This window comes from Calonectris borealis, chromosome W (assembly GCF_964195595.1).
Source record: "Calonectris borealis chromosome W, bCalBor7.hap1.2, whole genome shotgun sequence".
Classification (NCBI taxonomy): Eukaryota; Metazoa; Chordata; class Aves; order Procellariiformes; family Procellariidae; genus Calonectris; species Calonectris borealis.
The window spans coordinates 55,619,658-55,638,141 of record NC_134351.1 but is presented as its reverse complement, the minus strand read 5'-3'; the positions used below and the strand labels follow the sequence as shown (position 1 = coordinate 55,638,141).

Sequence of the window (18,484 nt, the reverse complement as noted above, 5' to 3'; positions counted from 1 at the left end):
ATTCCTTTAGCCAAAATAAGAACAGAAAGACTATTCTTCATAGTAAGTATTTATCCCACAGACTTACAACAGAGATTTCAAGGGATTCCTAGTGAAAGTCACATCTCTGTCAAATGAAAAACAATTAAAGAAGCAAGAAAAAGGAGAAATATTAAAAACAAAAAGCAAAACCAATTATCACCATATTGAGAGGTGACAGCAGATATCACAAAGATGGACTTAGTGCTAAACAAACACTAACCATTTGAGCTTGAGAAGCAGCACAGAATCTGATACTCAGGCATTTTTTAAAAAACATACCATAGTCAAAGATCTTAGTTTGAGAAAAATTTTTCTGACTGCACAAAGATATTTATGGAATCCAGGGTGTTTAACAACTAACAACTACACTGTCAGAAGACAGTAATATAGGTCTGGATGGAGTTCTTGCTGTAACACCAAGATTACAGGCAGATGGTCTAGGAGCTGAGTAAGACACTCTTTAGTCTTCATAGATTCTGTGATAAGTTCTGTCAGCCATATGCTTCAGTGATCAAAAGAGATCACAGTCTTGCCTCCTATCTCAGTCAACCTGAAAGTAGAGTTGACAAGAACATGTAGTACAAGAAAAAGAAGGAAAGCGAAGATGGCCTCTGGGATTTGATATCATCTTTGGTGCCAAATAAGTTCAGTGGAAGATTCCCCTCTCGCATTGCCTCACTTTAATAAAACCATATAATGCAAATATCATTCGGTCCTCAATAAGTTTTCAATTGTTGCAAGACTAATACTAGTTCCAGATTTTAATGGCTTACAGACAGAGCAAAAGGACACATACCTGTATTAAACAGATATCAATTATTTTAAGGCTACTGTAGTGCTTTTAAGAACTACAGTGTGTCCTCAAACAGCCATATTCCCCCTAATCAGGGCTTGTACGACATAGGGTGCATATGTGACAGCAACAAGGTTTTTGTAGCTCACCCAGAAGTCCAGGTGAGCTAAGAAAAAGGCTAGAATACATAAAAAGTATGAAGTGTATCACTGTATGAAGTAATACATAGTCTCTTACCCTGATCAGTAAAACATCCATAGAAGTAGACATGGGTGCCATGATGTTAGAGTAGCATCCTACCTGAGAGGACAAGATGCCACACAGCTAGGTATTAAAGAACGTTTATTACTCTTTATAGAGTAACAGCTGAAAAATGGCATCTCCTACTCACGAGGCTACATGCTGGTGTCTGATCTAGGCTGTGATGGCTCCTAGGAAGCAACATCACCACCTCTTCCTAGATTTTTCAGAAAGCAGACTTGCTGTGAGACATTAGGATGATGCCAGAACAGTTTCAGTGTGTTATCTTGCAGTGCTGGGGCAGGTGCAATTGGTTAGCTCATCACTTTCATGAAGCCAAGTCTAGCCTTGTAAAAGGAATGTACCACTTCTCACACTGGTCATGTGCAAATAAAAATGCCTTTCCTTTAAGGCCAAGAGGGAGTAGAACCCAGGAAAAAAAAAAAAAACAACCAACAACCACACACACAAGTATTTTTCGATACCACCAATAACAGTACCCACAGCATTTTTTGCCAGCTCCAGAACAGAGTATCTTTCCTGAAGGCAACCTAAAGAGCCATATAAAAGTGTGTCTTGATCCCACAGTCAAGATACCAGATGCTAACATCAATAACTGGCTAAGCATTACTACTACTTTTGCAAAGCATTTTAAACTCCTTTCTCTTCCTTCTATAATGACATAATTCTCACTCTTCAGAACCACATGAAGATTTTACTCAGCTGTGCCTTCTGCTTTCAAGAGATATTCAGGTGTGACAGTGTCATGACAGAGTCATAAATACCAATGATGATTGCAGCTCAGTATAGGCAGCTTATAACAGCTTATAGCCCTGCAGCACTGGACTGGGCAACGCCATTCCTTCCTAGTGAGGTTGTCTGCCTCATCTGAAGTGGCACACACTGTTCAAGCAAGTACAGATTCAACAGTACAAATTTTTATTTTGGTATCTCCAAGGAAAAAGTATTTATGTAACTTCAAGTGATCAGGATGGATGTTCTTCTCTGAACCAAAATATTTACTACTGATCAGAGGTAATTCTGACCAGCAAGCTTTAAGTCTCAGGAGTTTTAAGCATTCCAAAATGGCAGGCACTCAGAGTTTCCCCTCATTTTCCTCCCTCCCCAAGGAAAAGAGATTGATGAAGTCTTAGGTAGAAACTGAAAAATAAAGAGACTGAAGATGGATTTCAAATGACTCTGAAGAGGAAGAGCAGCACAGTCACATGCCAAAGCTTCTTAGATATAGTCTCATTTTCACTGGTACTCTGAGTAGCAGAGGATCAGTCACTTTGCTCCTAGTAAGAACTCTTGTGTAGCCAAATACTAGAAAAAAGTTAAATTTCTAAAATAATAATAAAAGATGAAATTGTATAAAGGCATACTGAATTAAAAGCAGGTACATGTTCTCTATTTTCTTATTGTAGCTTGATGCACAGCTGTTTAGGAAGAACACCTCCACTAGTGCCAAAACTCTACTCTGCCATTCGTTAGAGTGCAACCTACTATTGCTAATTGAAAATCTGGTTATAGTGTAGAGAAAAGTCAGCCAGAGGAAGAAAGAAAAAAAAGAAAAGAAAAAAAAAAAGAAACACACTGAGTACAGGCTTAGGAAATAAAAATGAGAGGTTTTTGTCTTGATGAATTAATTGTGCATTATAGGGGAGGAAGCCTTACTGGCAAGGAAGCATACCAGTTAGAGAAACAAAGTAGTCCAGCTTTATAACAAGATCTATACATGCATGCCAACACGCAACTTTGTTAAGCTATACCTATAGGATATAGACAGGAGAAGAAACTTCCAATGTACAGCAACCTATACAACACCAGCGTTGGTGGGTGTCCTGTATCTCGTGCTTCCCAGTACTCACTTAGCAGTCTGAACAGTATTCTTAATTACTAAATTTGATAACACTGCCTCATTTCATGAATCCTTGTGTTCCAACAGCTATTCATATGACAGTTTGTCACATTTTAATATATAACATTCACCTTTGATCTATTCAGAGTGACCAAACTTCTATTCATCTGACCATGTCTTTTCTTCAGATAAGAGTAATTACTCTAACTCCTAATTCATTTATTGCCAAATGTTGTCTAAGCAACTTCCTTTGGGAAGCTCATCACTTCCTTTCCCTATACACTTGACTTAGTGTTAAGGTACTTGTGTCCCATCATCCCCATCCTGCCCCTCCCCCAACATACAAATACCAAAGAGAGATGACACTACTTTTTAGATGTTCTCAAACTGCAACAATAACCTGCGTTCACTACATAGTTTGAAATCTTGTAGTGAGTCATACTATCATTACATTGATTTTCCATTTCTTATTAAGGATTCTTCTGCTTTTGATAGAATTCTAGCACTGATTTAACTGCAGGATCAGGAGGTGATACATAAAATGGCATTAGAGAGGAAAAGAGCTGAGACAACCAGTTTGTGGGGATACGATAGAGAAGCTGAAAGCAGGAGTGAAACCAGAGGATTAGTTCTTTAAACCTTTTGTGTTTTTGCAAGCCTGTAGAGATGTACAGATTTTGGTATTCTGATTGACCTATGGTCATTATTAGTTAGAATGCAAAAACTTGCATAACTAACCAAACTAATTGTTGGTCAGCTGTTCAACACCCTTCCCATGTTCTCCACAGCTCAGTTTTATTTACAAAGCTGTCTTCAGAAGCATAGCTGTTGCTACTTATTATTCAATAAATATGCAACACTCGGCATCAGCAGAACATTTCCAGCTTTGTTTTGGTGTCTTACAGACATTCCTAAACTTAGGCAGTTGTGTCAAATAATTTCCCATGACTCACGTGAGTCAATTGAGCACTGATTAATTTCAGACTAGCCACTACATTTCAAGGTCATTTTTATATTCAGATATACTGAATGTTTTGAAACGTCCTCATTCTTGCTTCTGACATGATAGTAAACCATACCAGTTTAAGCTTAAAGTGTTATACTTAAGGCTATTTAAAAGCCCAGCATAAAAACAAACAAAAAAAAAGTAAGGTCTTTTTCTGCTAGGAAGCTCATGAAGGTGTCTCTGTACTGTATTATTATACATTAGGACAGAAGAAAATAGTCATCTTCTGCTCTGGTGGGATCCTTATGTTTTGGTTTTAGCTCTTTTAAAGAGAGCCAATTTCTCATTAACAGATCAGAAATCTTCATGCACAACAGTGACACTAGTCATGACTTTTGTCACATTTTGTATCTGTACGTGTTAAATCCATATCACTAGTTAAAACACACAAAATAACAGCTTATTTCAAAAAAAAAAAAAAGAGATTTAACAGCTTTGAGACTGAAATCAGCAGACAGAGCAGTTTTGCTTTAAAGAGAGTTTCACCCTAACATTTAAATTTGCCAATATCACAAGAGTAATAGGGCAAAATATGAGCCATGCTCATAATCATTATATCACAATCTGTGAATGGATAAACACTACCCTCATCCCAGTTGCCCAGTTCTTTTAGCAATCCAGGAAGTTACATTCCAAGGAAGAGAGGATGAAAAGGCACGGTGAAACAAACGCTAGGCTTGAGCGCCTCAGAACTGCACTGGATCAAGTACTGCTTGGTGGACAGAAGTGCATTTAGAAATCACACTAGCAATACCTTCCCTTTCTCTAGGGAAACACCACACAGGGATGCTTGATACTGGCATTTTAAGTACACTTAGATCTGACATGAGAAACAACAAAGCAAACATCACTGAGGAGGAGAGTTTGACTTAACAAAAGTATACAAAGAAATACCCCTTGCAGCAGACTATGTTCAGCTCTTAAGTTATACTAAGGAAAGGCTTCAAAGAGCTGGTTAAATCCCTCCAGCTTACCAAAAACAAACAAACAAAAACAAAAAACAAAAAACCAACCCCAAAACAAAACAAAACCACACACAACAAAAAGAGACCTTTATTGTGGGGCCAAAACAGACCTTACCCAAGACTACCTGAACTTCAGAAGGCGGCACAGCAAACAAAACCAAACAAAAAGTCTGATAACCTTAAGAATTAAGGGAAAGCCTGAAAACTTCTGTCCTTTCTGTCCACAAGCCACTTAAGAGAAAACATATTTCAAGACTCACCCTAAAAATTACTTTGCTTACAGTGAACAGCACCTTTGAAGAACCTAAACCAATATGATTAAGTACATGAAGGCACTAGGCTAGTAAACAGGTACTATAATCAAGAACCTTGTTATTGTACCTGTTCTTTTTCAATGCTTTCCTTTTATGGGCATCAGGGATAGGGAAAGAGATAATGGAGATCCCATACTCCACTCATTCTGGATGCTCAGAATAAGGAGTTTCAAGAAAGTATTCCTGAAGCATTGAATCACATAACACAATCCACTGGATAACCTCAAAGTTTCTTTCAAGACTCTTAAATGAAGAAATAAAAATAAAAATCTGTCACTTCTCACATGTGGTATGTATGCCATAGAACTACTTCGGAGAAGCATTTTCCTTAAATCTGCATTACAATATCTATACAGAAGCATGGAAAGGAAGAATTAGCCATCATGGGGGGGAGGGGGAAACCATGGAATTTTTAGTGGTCTGATGTGACAAAATTCATTACCTCATAACTTGGTTTCCCTTAAGATATTTATGCATCTCAATTACTTTATGCATTGATTACTAAAACTCAGTTGAGCTTAATTTCTTTTTATAATTCTTAATGTATCTGAATTTAAGGGAAAAAAAATGTTTCGCTGTTGTTTAAGTAGGACACTACATATGTTATGCCGCATTTTAAACTGTAAGGGTACATTAATCTGACTTGACTTCTGAATTGTAATCCGATCAGATTCACTCCTTGGAAGTTATTTTAGTCTATTTAATAATGATATCATGTGGGATGATGGTATTGGGGGTGGGGGGATGGTGGTAGTAGGGGGGTATTTGTTTTAGTTAAATAGTTAAAGCTGCTGAACCACTTTTCAGGATTAATCCTGCTTATCAAAAATACCTTCCTGAAACTGGAAGCTAGTTAATCAACACCTGACCTCACACAATGGTCTTTTTCTTGCTCAGCTTCAAAGATCTTTCAATACCAACACACCAAGAAAGTTCATAATGGAATGGACTCATGAAAACTGCTGTCCAGATCAAATTTAAATTCTAACACTCATCAGAAAACATTCACATCAAACCCACAAGACCACTTTGGATCCCAGTAACAGTTTATAAAAAACCATTTCAAATTCTGCTTGCAGAGCTAGATGAATTGTTAGTGTCATTATTACCAGAAAATAAGTTACTATCTGTGGTGACTTCTATTGAAACAAAAACTTGGAGGAGGATGGGGACTAGACCTTCCTCCATGGTAATATTTTATGTCAAAGTAAGGTACTCTGAATGACTAAGTCATCATATGAACAAGATCAAGAGTTGCAGAGACACTGCTCTATCTTCAACTGGTTTTAAAAAGCCAAAGCATTTTGGAAATAAACTTAAAAGACCATCCTTAAAGATAATGACAAAGGCAGTACTCAAGCAGCATTCTCAATCCCAGCTCACCCACCTTCAGACTAAAAGTTCATCTCGAGGATTCTGATCCTTGAGTGCGATAGCCTCACACCAGGCCATGATCAATCCACTGAGAGAACACTCTAGTAAGACCAGAGTTCCCACATAAGGATTGGGTGAAGAATCAGTCACTAAAACACAATCCAAGATCGGGATCACAAGGACTTTGTATAGCTGCAACAGGATAGATAACTATGGCTATACAGGCCAGCAGAAAGCGACCAGGAACATCATGCATTTGTCTCAATATATGTTCCCGTTAGCCTAGGTCCTGCCAAGAGCCCAGCAACACTCCTAAAGGACAGGAGAAAAGAAGCCAAACTCAAAACCTTACAGAAACTGTGTGCAAACAAACCACGTCCTCTATCTCTTGTCTAAGAAGGATAAAAGGTAGATCTGAGAAAGGACATATGTTTTGGCAATAAGGATGGACAGTCCGAATCTTAACTAGAATAGATCCTCTCATCAGTAGTTCTGTTCTTTTTTCACCACATAGAGAGGCATTAGGTACGTCATATCTTACCTAAGAAGTGGTAAGCTTTGACACCATTTCTGTTCTTGCAATTTTCATATAAAACATCCACGAACATGAAGGCCATGTTAGGCTAAGTAGAATGTCACATTAATTCTGACACCATATAAAGAAAGCTTCCTTTTTTGCTCTCTCAGAGGTGTGAAGACCTCATTCAAGGAATGGATACGGGCATAAACATAGTAGGAATAGTCTGCAGAGATTACAAAGTCTCAATTTAGTTTATCCTTAGAGTTCAATAGAGAAATGTTACCAGGAGGCAACACAGTCGTCTCTGCTGATGCAAGTAGAGAGCATCATCTCTGTATGCTGATACAACCTTGCATCAACAAAATATTATGGCAAGATTATGATAGAGTCATCACACCCAATAATCCCTAAACTGACAAGTTGAATTTCTGAAGACTGGAGAGCATTCTTGGTGAATGACAATGGCCATCATCTTTAGATAATTTAGTGTGCGCCAGATCCACCTCTCATTTACAAAGTTCAGGATGCTGTGCGAAATAAAGCAAGGTGTAATTCCAGGTTAAAAATAATAAGAAGAAAGTCACAGGGAATTGACAGAATTGTCCTACTGTAGTGGGTTTTTGTAGCAAGGTCTTTGGTAGCAGGTGGGCTGCAGGGGTGGCTTCTGTGAGAAGACACCAGAAGCTGCCCTCATGTCTGATAGAGCCAATGCCAGCCGGCTCCAAGACAGACCCACCGCTGGCCAAAGCTGAGCCCATCAGCAACGGTGGTGGCGCCTCTGTGATAACATATTTAAGGAGGGGTAGAAACTGCTGCGCAACAGTAGCCAGAAGAGAAAGGAGTGAGAATATGCGAGAGAAACAACTCTGCAGACACCAAGGTCAGGGAAGAAGGAGGGGGAGGAGGTGCTCCAGGCGCCGGAGCAGAGATTCCCCTCCAGCCCATGGTGAAGACCATGGTGAGGCAGGCTGTCCCCCTGCAGCCCATGGAGGTCCACGGTGGAGCAGATATCCACCTGCAGCCCGTGGAGGACCCCACGCCGGAGCAAGTGGATATGCCCTGAAGGAAGCTGTGACCCCATAGAGAGCCCGTGCTGGAGCAGGCTCCTGGCAGGACCTGTGATCCCATGGAGAGAAGCCCACGCAGGAGCAGGTTTGCTGGCAGGACTTGTAACCCCGTGGGGGACCCACGCTGGAGCAGTCTGTTCCTGAAGGACTGCACCCCGTGGAAAGGACCCACACTGGAGCAGTTCGTGAAGGACTGTCTCCCATGGGAGGGACCTCACAATGGAGCAGGGGAAGAGCATGAGGAGGAAGGAGTGGCAGAGGCAATGTGTGATGAACTGACCGCAACCCCCATTCCCATCCCCCTGCGCCACTCAGGGGGAAGAGGTAGAGAAGTCAGGAGTGAAGTCGTGCCCAGGAAGAAGGGAGGGGTGGGAGGGGAGGTGTTTTTAGATTTGTTCTTATTTCTCATTACCCTGCTCTGGTGTTAATTGGCAATAAATGAAATTAATTTCCCCAAGTCGAGTCCGTTTTGCCCGTGACGGTAATTGGTGAGTGATCTCCCTGTCCTTATCTTGACCCATGAGCCTTTCGTTATATTTTCTCTCTCCTGTCCAGCTGAGGAGGGGAAGTTTAAAAACAGAAAAACCACCACATACATGTAGGAGTACCACAACAGACCTAAATCCAGCAAGTCATAAGCATTCAGACACAGGAGCCTGACAAAGCTAACACTGGAAGAAAAAAAAAAAGTTTGTGCTGGTTTTGGCTGGGATAGAGTTAATTTTCTTCACAGTAGCTTGTATGGGGCTATGTTTTGGATTTGTGCTGGAAACAGCGTTGATAACCCAGGGATGTTTTAGCTATTGCTGAGCAGTGCTTACACAGACTCAAGGCCTTTGCTTCTCACCCCACCCCACCAGCAAGGAGGCTGGGGGTGCACAAGAAGTTGGGAGGGGACACAGCCAGGACAGCTGACCCCAACTGACCAAAGGGATATTCCACACCATATGACGTCATGCTCAGCAATAAAAGCTGAGGGAAGAAGAAGGAAGGGGGGGATGTTCGGAGTGATGGTGTTTGTCTTCCCAAGTAACCGTTACGCGTGATGGAGCCCTGCTTTCCTGGAGATGGCTGAACACCTGCCTGCCGGTGGGAAGGAGTGAATGAAATCCCTGTTTTGCTTTGCTTGCGTGCACGGCTTTTGCTTTCCCTATTAAACTGTCTTTATCTCAACCCACGAGTTTCCTCACTTTTACTCTTCTGATTCTCTCCCTCATCCCATTGTGGGGGGAGTAAGCGAGCAGCTGTGTGGGGCTTAGTTGCCAGCTGGGGTTAAACCACAACAAAGTTACACTTTTTGCAACTGAAAAGTAATACCTCTGGTGCTAAAACAAAGCAAATCCCTAACCTACACATAAGATATCTTAGAGGCAGGCCTCACTGAAACAGCCAGCTTTGCAAGCAAAGTTATTTGTTTGCAAATAAAGGTTTGCTTGCAAAGTTGTCTTTGGCCTGAGCCTTATGCCTCTGCAGGCAACTTGGTACAACCTCCACTGCAGTAAGAGTATTTAACACACGTTTTAATCAACCATTACAGAATTCCCACATTCAGGAGCTATCACCTAAATGGTTCTTTAAGCACAGTTTTCTCAGCAGCTGTTTCAACAGTGGCAAAAACTGAATCAAAGGTTAGTCACACCTGCTATCAAATCAAGCTTTTTCTCATGCACTAGCTATCAAACCACCTTAAGTTCCATTGAATAAGCTGTCAGTGATGTTGGAAGCTTATTTCCATGGCTCCTTCTGCTGGGACAGTATGGCCATAACAAAAGTGTGAACTTCCAACAGTATGAGTCCCTCTACTTCGGTCTGCGGTGTAAAGCACACTAGCTCTTTCCCCTAGTCAACAACCTTGGCAAGGCTGTAGGATAGACTGCCAACAGAACCCTCTTCAGGAGGGGAGAGGAAAGAATGCTTTCCCAGTTGTACTGAAGACAGTTATCTACCTGATGAGCCCATCACATTTTCCCCTACTGGTCCAAAAGAGGATGCAAGAATATTGTAACTACTGAATAGCAGTTCTAAAGGTCTCTCTACCTTGCTTAGGCAGGACTAATGAGGGACAACAGAGGGCTGTTGGTTGGATTCAAAGCAAATCCAACCAACAGTCTTCTGTCATCCCTCATTAGTCCTACCCAAGCAAGGTAATAGGATATTTGGAACTTGACAAGTACTATGAAAAGCACCAACACTGGACTCAATTATGGCACCTTCAATAGTCTGCAAGTTTCCTGAACTAGAAATACAAAGTTAAAAACAGCTGCCTTGGACAAAAGATTATGGCTAAAAATGTTACTGATGCAGGACAAGAGCTTCTCTGAAGCAACAGCTGCTTCTCAACAGTCTCACAGAAGACCTACCTGATGTACCTATGAGATATATCAGTGCAGTCTGATCCCAAACACCTCTTCTTAGAGGTTAACTTGCTACTTCTCCCCAGCTTGCTTGCCCCCCTCAACCTGCCAGATCCTAATTCCCCCCCAAGATTTAATACTTTAAAACAACCATTTTGCAATCATTAGCATCTCCTACCCTTCATTCCATTCCAGACAGACTGATGCGCATAAACATTAAGAAGGGGAAAAAAAGACTATCGGATAATCTAAGATCTGTTGGAAAGAGATTCTGACATATCGCTAAACACACATCAGTATCAAGAACCTCAAGCTCAAGTGGTGAACAGAATGAAGAAAGGGAAATTGGCAAGTAAGGCAGTGTTAGAAAATATATTGGAGGGGGGGAGGGGTAGAGATATGGAGCAACCCTCTCGCCATATCCTTTGTACAAACTCCAAATCCCACTACCAGACTTACTCCATTTTTCTGTTGATGGTATAAAGCACATGAACAATTAAATTATGATAGCATACTCATAAACAAGTAAGTATTGAATACTTTATATCTACGCTAGTACCTTGCTCAAAAATTTAATATCCTGGACGATTCAGGTCTTGAAAGTGCTCTCTCTCTCAAACTTGAGGTATTCCCCCAAGGCCTTAAAGATTATCAGGAGATTTCCTACATAGAACACACAAAAACATTTGGATATACTCCAGCCTTCAAATATGAAAATATACTTTCCTCCTCCTCTCTCTTTCCTTCCTCCTGAAGTAAGCTGACAGCACAACCAAAACACTAGTTCAAATGTAATATAAATATTCTTGCTGATGCTTTGAATGTTACAGGGCCACATGTAAGTAAAATCTAATTCAAAGTGAAAAAAGCAAGCATTCAAAAACTCAGAGGTGAAGCACTAGAAGGCAGAAAAAGCACTGGTAGCAGGACATGAAAGGAAAAAAAAACAAAACCCCCCAAAATCAAACACATTAAGTACAGACAAATGGAAAGAAGACAGAAGATGTGCCAAAACAGATCTTGAAATAAGTCTCTTTCACTGGCAAAGACCTCACAAATCAGTAGCTGTAGTACACTGGAAAGAAAGTCTTTCACACACCCTGATCATTACTAAGGAACTGCTTGAATTTACCAACTGGAAGAGGCTACACAGTATGACATAAACAGTTTGTACTAATGTCCATAAAAATAAGCCAACAGTACGTAATTACATTTTATTAGAATTAAGACTTCAGAATGAAGATTCTGACAGACATAATCTTCGGACAACTCTAGTATGTGATCTTCAAAATATTTAACGGGTTGATTACTAGGGAGATCATGACCGCAACTGGATTTAGCTGCACATTTTATAATGTGTGTAGTCAGGATTCATCACCATGAAGTGCAAAGTTATTCCACAATTTCACTATAGTCTGATACAAGTATGATGCTCCCACATTTCTGGGAAGATTGCATAGGACATTTAGAATGGAATCTATTCCAAGACTGAAACTACAAGCACCAACATGTTATCAGATCTTTTCCCACAAAGACTCCTGAGAGGATAAAAAGAGAACATACATGACTATGGAGATCAACCAACCAGCAAACTGACTATAGAAATCAGCTTCCTATTTCTTTCAAGCTAAATAAAATAAATTTTAAAAAGAAAAAAAAATAGAATAAAACAGTCAATATCTCAAGAACTTACCTTCAGACTTCAACTTTGTAAGAACAAAAATCAGGTAGTTGTTGAAATCTGGATACTGATTGAGTTGTTCTAGTTTCTGAAGAGAGAAACTGTTAAGGAAATTTGAATCTTCACACACAGCATTTACAGCTTTCTGGATACTATGATTATTAAGCGAGTTATGTACTACTGCATCACTTCAAACAGCTGTGACTATAAGTTCACAACATACAGAGTATGAACAATCTGAAAACAGTTTCTGTAATTTTCATACTGAAGCAGTAGCTTTTCATTATGTTGAAATCTGAAAAAAGAATCCAGGGACAGACACAGAAATTAATAGATCCTTAAAAATATTTTTAAAGCAAAAAAAAAAAAACAACCAAAAAACAAGACCCCAACAACAAAAAAAACCAAACCAAAACCCCTCACCTTCCTCTGTACAGTTTTAGATTTCAATATTTACACTTCGAAGCCAGCCAAACCTAAGGAACCCACTGAGACACAATCCCACAATACATCATTTTTTTCTCCACAATAAAAAAAAGCATTTCAGCATTAAAATAAAATAGCTATTATGATTTTGATAAGCTACTCTTTAATATTAGTCATATACTTTTTTATAATGCTAAGTAGCCACAGCCTGAGCTTTCAACAGTGAGAATCTGTTGAATTGTAAATGCCCAGATATTTGTACCAAGTTCATGCTTATCCATAGTTTCTTAAAAAAAAAAAAACAAAAAAAAAAAAACACAACACACCACACAAAACAAACAAACCAACCAACAGAAAAAAACACCTTTGCTTACTAGCAATACCAGAAGAATGATTGTGTTTCTGAACAGCTAGAAGGTATGTAGTTGTTTTTCTAAAATTTGTCATTACTTCTTCCTCAAATTTCTAAGTATTCTGCCACTGCTTGGCTAGAACACTGATCTGGCATTCTCCTTGTATCCTGTTCTCACACCCTGGTATTAATTAGTATTATGCTCAACAATATTTTGAGTCATAAGCATGCAGTGTCATCTTTAAGTTACTAAACCTACTAGATATCATCAGTATGGCAAAAAATCAAGACATTTAACAAAAAATTATTTTTAGAAGAAGTAAGATTATTTGCTTCATAGGCATTTACTTTACTTGCTGTATAGCTAAATCTCTAAATATTCAAAGTCGCTAAACCTTAGCCAAATGTATCTATGTTAGGACATTGATGGCCCTTCCAATGACCAACAGCCAGTGTCTCAATCACAAACTTAAACTTCATTTTTAGATATTTAGGCTGCTTGCATCAAGTAGTAACTTTACTAGAGAAACCTGCCCTCTTTCCACTTAATAAGAGAGTAAAGTATACTTATCACAGCCACAAGCTCCTTTGCTGTGAAACACACAGGAGATGAAATGTAAACAGAAGGATGGTCACAGCAAGTGAAAAATAATACAGAACATTCTACATGGCCCCTAGAAATAAAGAAACACACATCCAAAGATTGTTGTCAAAGGTGCCATGCCAAAGAGCTCTTTCAGGAACAGCCAAGAAGTAGGGTAGCACATTTCAAAATTTTTTTTTCTTCTTCTCCAAGCTTCAGAAACATAATCACCAAAACAGTCAGTTGAACATTACTAACAACTGTGAATTCCAATGGCTCAAATAAGAAGCAGCAGCAGAAGCAAGCAGAAAGAACTTGAAGAGCAGTATTAAATAGAAAATTAAATAGAAAACACCTAATTGGTCTAAGAATCAAAGAAAAGCTTATAGGCCATATTTTCTTATCAATTTCTTCACCCACTTTAACTTTTTCTTTTTTACTCCAAGAGACATCTATGTCTTCATTTGAAAAATGTTTGAAAGCCTTACCAATTCATAACTTTGTTAACAAAGGGTTTTGGCTAACCTATGCTCCTCACTTTATTACATTTGAGTTCTAAACACCTAAATATGCCAAAACTGTGTCATAAAGAGCATGAGAGAGTCAACACACTGATAATCTTTTTTAAAAAGTTATGGACTGAAAGTACTTTAAATTTGAAACCATTAATCACCATCCTACTCGGACATGCTACTAAGTACAATTCCACAATACAACAGCCATCACAAATTTTTGTGGAAACAGTCTCAAAGAACACTTTTTTTTTATTTAATTATAGGACATAGCCTGTCAAGTTGTATTAGAACATTTTACCAAACTGATAATACAATGGTAAAAATGTGCCACTTATCTAACCTTTACAGGCCAACATATGAGGTCCTCCTTGAAAGCACAGGTATTTCAGCACAGCAGGGAGTTATCACTGCCGTTTAAGAAAAATTTCAAACATCAGTCAACAGCACTTTTGTTCAGTAAATTTCTACTCATCTTCAAGACAGACAGCATCACTTATATTGCCCATCCTGCACATATACTGCTATTTTTCAAAAAACAAACCAGATGCCATTAAGTTATTTGAAGCAGAGCTTTAAAATGTAATTTTACATGAAAGCTACACTATAAACACTGTTGCTATAAAAACTTTTGTATTTGAAATACTAAAGAAGAGCACCTGTTTAAGTTTGGGGCATTATCAGAACACTTTACTTAGCCACTTCTGTATTTTTCAAAGGAAACAATAGCATCTTAAGAATCTGAAACATAGCTGCAAGAACAAGATGAAAACTACCTTCACCTTTCAGATAAGAACAGAAGCCTTCCAAAGTTTGACTGCATCTGTTAGGAAAGCCTAGAAGTCAAGCAAATTTGGCTTCAAGCTAAACTCCTAAAATAACATATATATATATATACACACATATATATATATATTTTCTTACCTACGTAAATGAATTCTGTTGCTTCCTGTGAAGACCTTCAAGCAAATGCCTTAAATAAAAAGGGATCTAGATGCTAAACTCATATCCTTCATAGGAGGATATCCTTTCAGGACTTCTAGATATTTTAAAGCACTTATATAGTTAGCTCAAGGAGTAGGAGACCATAGATGAGAGCTTTATTTTTCAAGACTTATACTTCTATTAGTCTTAATGTAAAATTTTCTTCTCTCAATCTTTGTTCCTTAAAACTTTGCTATTTCATCACTTCTACAATCAAGAGAGACTGGGGGGGGGGGACGGGACACGACACACGAACGACACGGGGACACGACGACATGACACCTAAACAACAAACCAACAATCCACGACACTAACATAAAATGCACTGCAAAGCTGCACAAGAAGCCACATACGGTAGATTTCCCCCTTCTCGTGAAATGTAAGGAGTGTAACGAGCAGTATTTCAGGCTCAGGATTCTAGGCAAGCAGAAACATCCTCACAACGTAGCAAAATGCAGTGTCAGAGCCAGCAGGCCAACGAGAGCATGCAGGCAGAGGCTCCACCGGGGACACTCCTCCCACCAGCTACGGCTTTCGCCTTGAATCCCAGCGCCGGATTAGTTTAGGAAGCCTCTGCTCACCCCCGCTTTGCCGCAGGGGTGACGGGTACCCCGCGCCGCACCGCCAACTCAGCCCGGCGGGCAGCGGCCCCCCCGCTCCCGCTCCCCCGCCCCAGCCCCAGCCCTCTCGGCAGGAACCGCCACGGCAAGGGCCGCGCTCCCGCCGCGGCTGAGGGCTAGGCGCTGGCAGCGGCCCAGCGTGGGGTAACCTGGGAAAGCAGCAGATACCGAAGCAGCCACGCCAGAGCCAGTGCTTTAAAAAGAAAAAAAACGAACCTTGGCTCCAGGCTCGCAACAGGTGCTCGGGCTCCCGGCGGGGGAAGGCGGCCCCGCGGCCCACAGGCCGCCTCGGCGGTTCAAACGCCGCGCCACGGCCACCCGCTCCGGCGGAGGCTCTGCCCACAGCGCTCGCTGTGGCGGCTCCCCGGGCAGGCCCGGCCGCCGCCTGCCGCAGCGCCGGCCTGTGGCCGCGCTGCCCTCACCCGGCGCACCCGGCCTCCCCAGCGCCCGCCCGGGACGCCGCAGCCCCACTCTGCCTGCCCATCCCACCCGCCCGCGCGGCGTAGGCCTCGACCAAGGATACTTGTTGCACGGCTCTCTGCGTGGTGGTGTCCGGGGACTGGGACTCCTTGAGCAGCTGCAGGATCTGCTGAAGCCCCTGTTCGTCGGGCTTCCACTCATACTCCATCTTGGCTTGCTGAAAAACACCAAACAAGCGGCCGCGGTTAGCGAGGCAGCAGGCCCCAGGCGGGAGAGGAAGGGAAGGGAGGGGAGGGGAGGGGAGGGGAGGGGAAGGAGCAAGCTGCGCGGCGCCCGGCCCGCTCTCACCCGCGCACCCCGCCGAGCCTGGCCCCACAGACGAACAGCACTGACCTGCTCCTGTCGCCGCCCGCCGTACACCACACCGAACGGACTGAGTCACGGCGAATTTGCAATCTGGCCCTAAGAGCCGCCTCACGTCCTCCTGGGTCCTAGCGCCGGGCACACCTCCGCCCGCCCGAGCCGCCTCGGGCCCGCCGGCGCCGCCGTCAGCCTTTCCCCAGTGCGTCCCACACCGTCAGGAGCCTGGGGGCGACAAAACACGAGCCCCTCAATCCCGGGCGGCGGAAAACGGGGCGCCTCTTCCACAGCCCCTCCCCACCACCACCCGAAAACAGAGGGAAAGCTCCAGCAGCCCCGACAGGCGAGGGACGAAGCGGAGCCCTAGCCCGGCCTCCTAGGGACAGATGCGGCCGCACACCCGCAGCGCCTGGCTGCGAGCTAGGAGGCTGCTGCCCACGGAGGAGAAGCGGGGATGCGAATGCAGACCCAGGAGTTAGGAACGTGGTACCTGCTTTGTCGTCTGCTTTACTTCTACCTGATTTGGTTTAATGCTGGGTAGATTTCGTAAGTTCTCAATTTCACATGTAAAGAGGGAATAGGATCAACTACACAAAAAGGGGGGAAAGTAACTCAAAATAAACTACTTTGAATACCTAGTGTATCTTATCCTTAGCCTCAAAATATATCAGAGGAAATCTCAGGTCAAAATTAGCAATTTTTGTGTGAATAGACTAGACTAGACTATTTCAGTTGGAAGGGACCTACAACGATCATTTAGTCCAACTGCCTGACCACTTCAGGGCTGACCAAAAGTTAAAGCATGGTATTAAGGGCATTGTCCAAATGCCTCTTAAACACTGACAGGCTTGGGGCATCGACCAACTCTCTAGGAAGCCTGTTCCAGTGTTTGACCACCTTCTCGCTAAAGAAATGCTTCCTAATGTCCAGTCTGAACCTCCCCTGACGCAGCTTTGAACCATTCCCATGCGTCCTGTCACTGGATCCCAGGGAGAAGAGCTCAGCACCTCCCTCTCCACTTCCCCTCCTCAGGAAGCTGTTAGAGAGCAATGAGGTCGCCCCTCAGCCTCCTTTTCTCCAAACTAGGCAAACCCAGAGTCCTCAGCCACCCCTCATAGGACATGCCTTCCGGCCCTTCCACCAGCTTTGTTGCCCTCCTCTGGATGCATTCAAGGACCTTCACATCCTTCTTAAATTGTGGGGCCCAGAACTGCACACAGTACTCAAGGCGAGGCCGCAACAACGCTGAATACAGCGGGATCATCACCTCTTTTGACCAGCTGGTTATGCTGTGTTTGGTGCACCCCAGGATGCGGTTTGCCCTCTTGGCTGCCAGGGCACACTGCTGACTCCTACTGAGCCTGCTGTCGACCAGGGCTGCTCTCCAGCCACTCCTCTCCCAATCTATACTTGTGCCCGGTGTTATTCCATCCCAGGTGCAGAATCCGGCATTTGTTCTTGTTACATTTCATGCCATTAATGATTACCCAATGCTTTTATATATATAAATACATATGCATTACATACATATTGTATATATCGCTATTTTATATATATTATACATATGCTACTGGGCAAAATAAGAACATACACTGCTTAAAACTGGTCTAAAATATGAAAATGAAAACCAGTAATTCCTTAGCTTTTTACAATCTTATTTTTAGTCATTGTGTTTGTAATCATCCTGCTTACATCCAGCTTTAAGTGAAAACTAGTTTTACTTTCTGCTTCCTCTGCTGCAGCACAGTACTCGATATGAGTGCCACACACATGCTGCATATCACAGCCTTAACTGTTCAGAGGCATTGAGGACAGGGAACATTAGTGGTTCCTAATGGTGTGGCTCAGGTAATTTGCTGTGTGGCTCTTCATCTCACCTCCCCAATGCTTTCAATTAAATCAGTATTTAAGTTATAGTCAGCTGTCCAGTCTCAGGTGCTAAGAAGTGTCCTGAGCCAACTTTCCTTCTATTACTGTGAGCCACCACTCTTGAAGGAGCCAAAACTAGTATCCACAGCATAGTCTCCAGCA

At 42.0% G+C, this 18,484-nt stretch overlaps 1 protein-coding gene across 6 annotated transcripts in view; it reads right to left on the bottom strand.

Moving 5' to 3' along the window:
• Positions 1–16,769, bottom strand: part of LOC142074854 (transportin-1-like) — a 64,412-nt gene extending 47,643 nt beyond the window's left edge. For 3 of the 6 annotated variants that reach the window (XR_012670726.1, XM_075135761.1, XM_075135763.1), the window contains exons 1-3: positions 16,487–16,764; positions 16,197–16,310; positions 12,209–12,284 (exon numbers count right to left, since the gene is read on the bottom strand). Coding sequence is in view for 4 of the 6 variants with exons in the window: in XM_075135761.1 (XP_074991862.1) it covers positions 12,209–12,284; positions 16,197–16,301 (181 nt within the window). In the remaining 2 variants the exon portion in view is untranslated. Of the gene's footprint in view, positions 1–12,208; positions 12,285–16,196; positions 16,311–16,441 lie in introns of all 6 variants that reach the window. The other 3 variants (XR_012670727.1, XM_075135762.1, XM_075135764.1) reach the window with 3 other exon arrangements.
• Between the last annotated feature and the right edge of the window lie 1,715 nt (positions 16,770–18,484).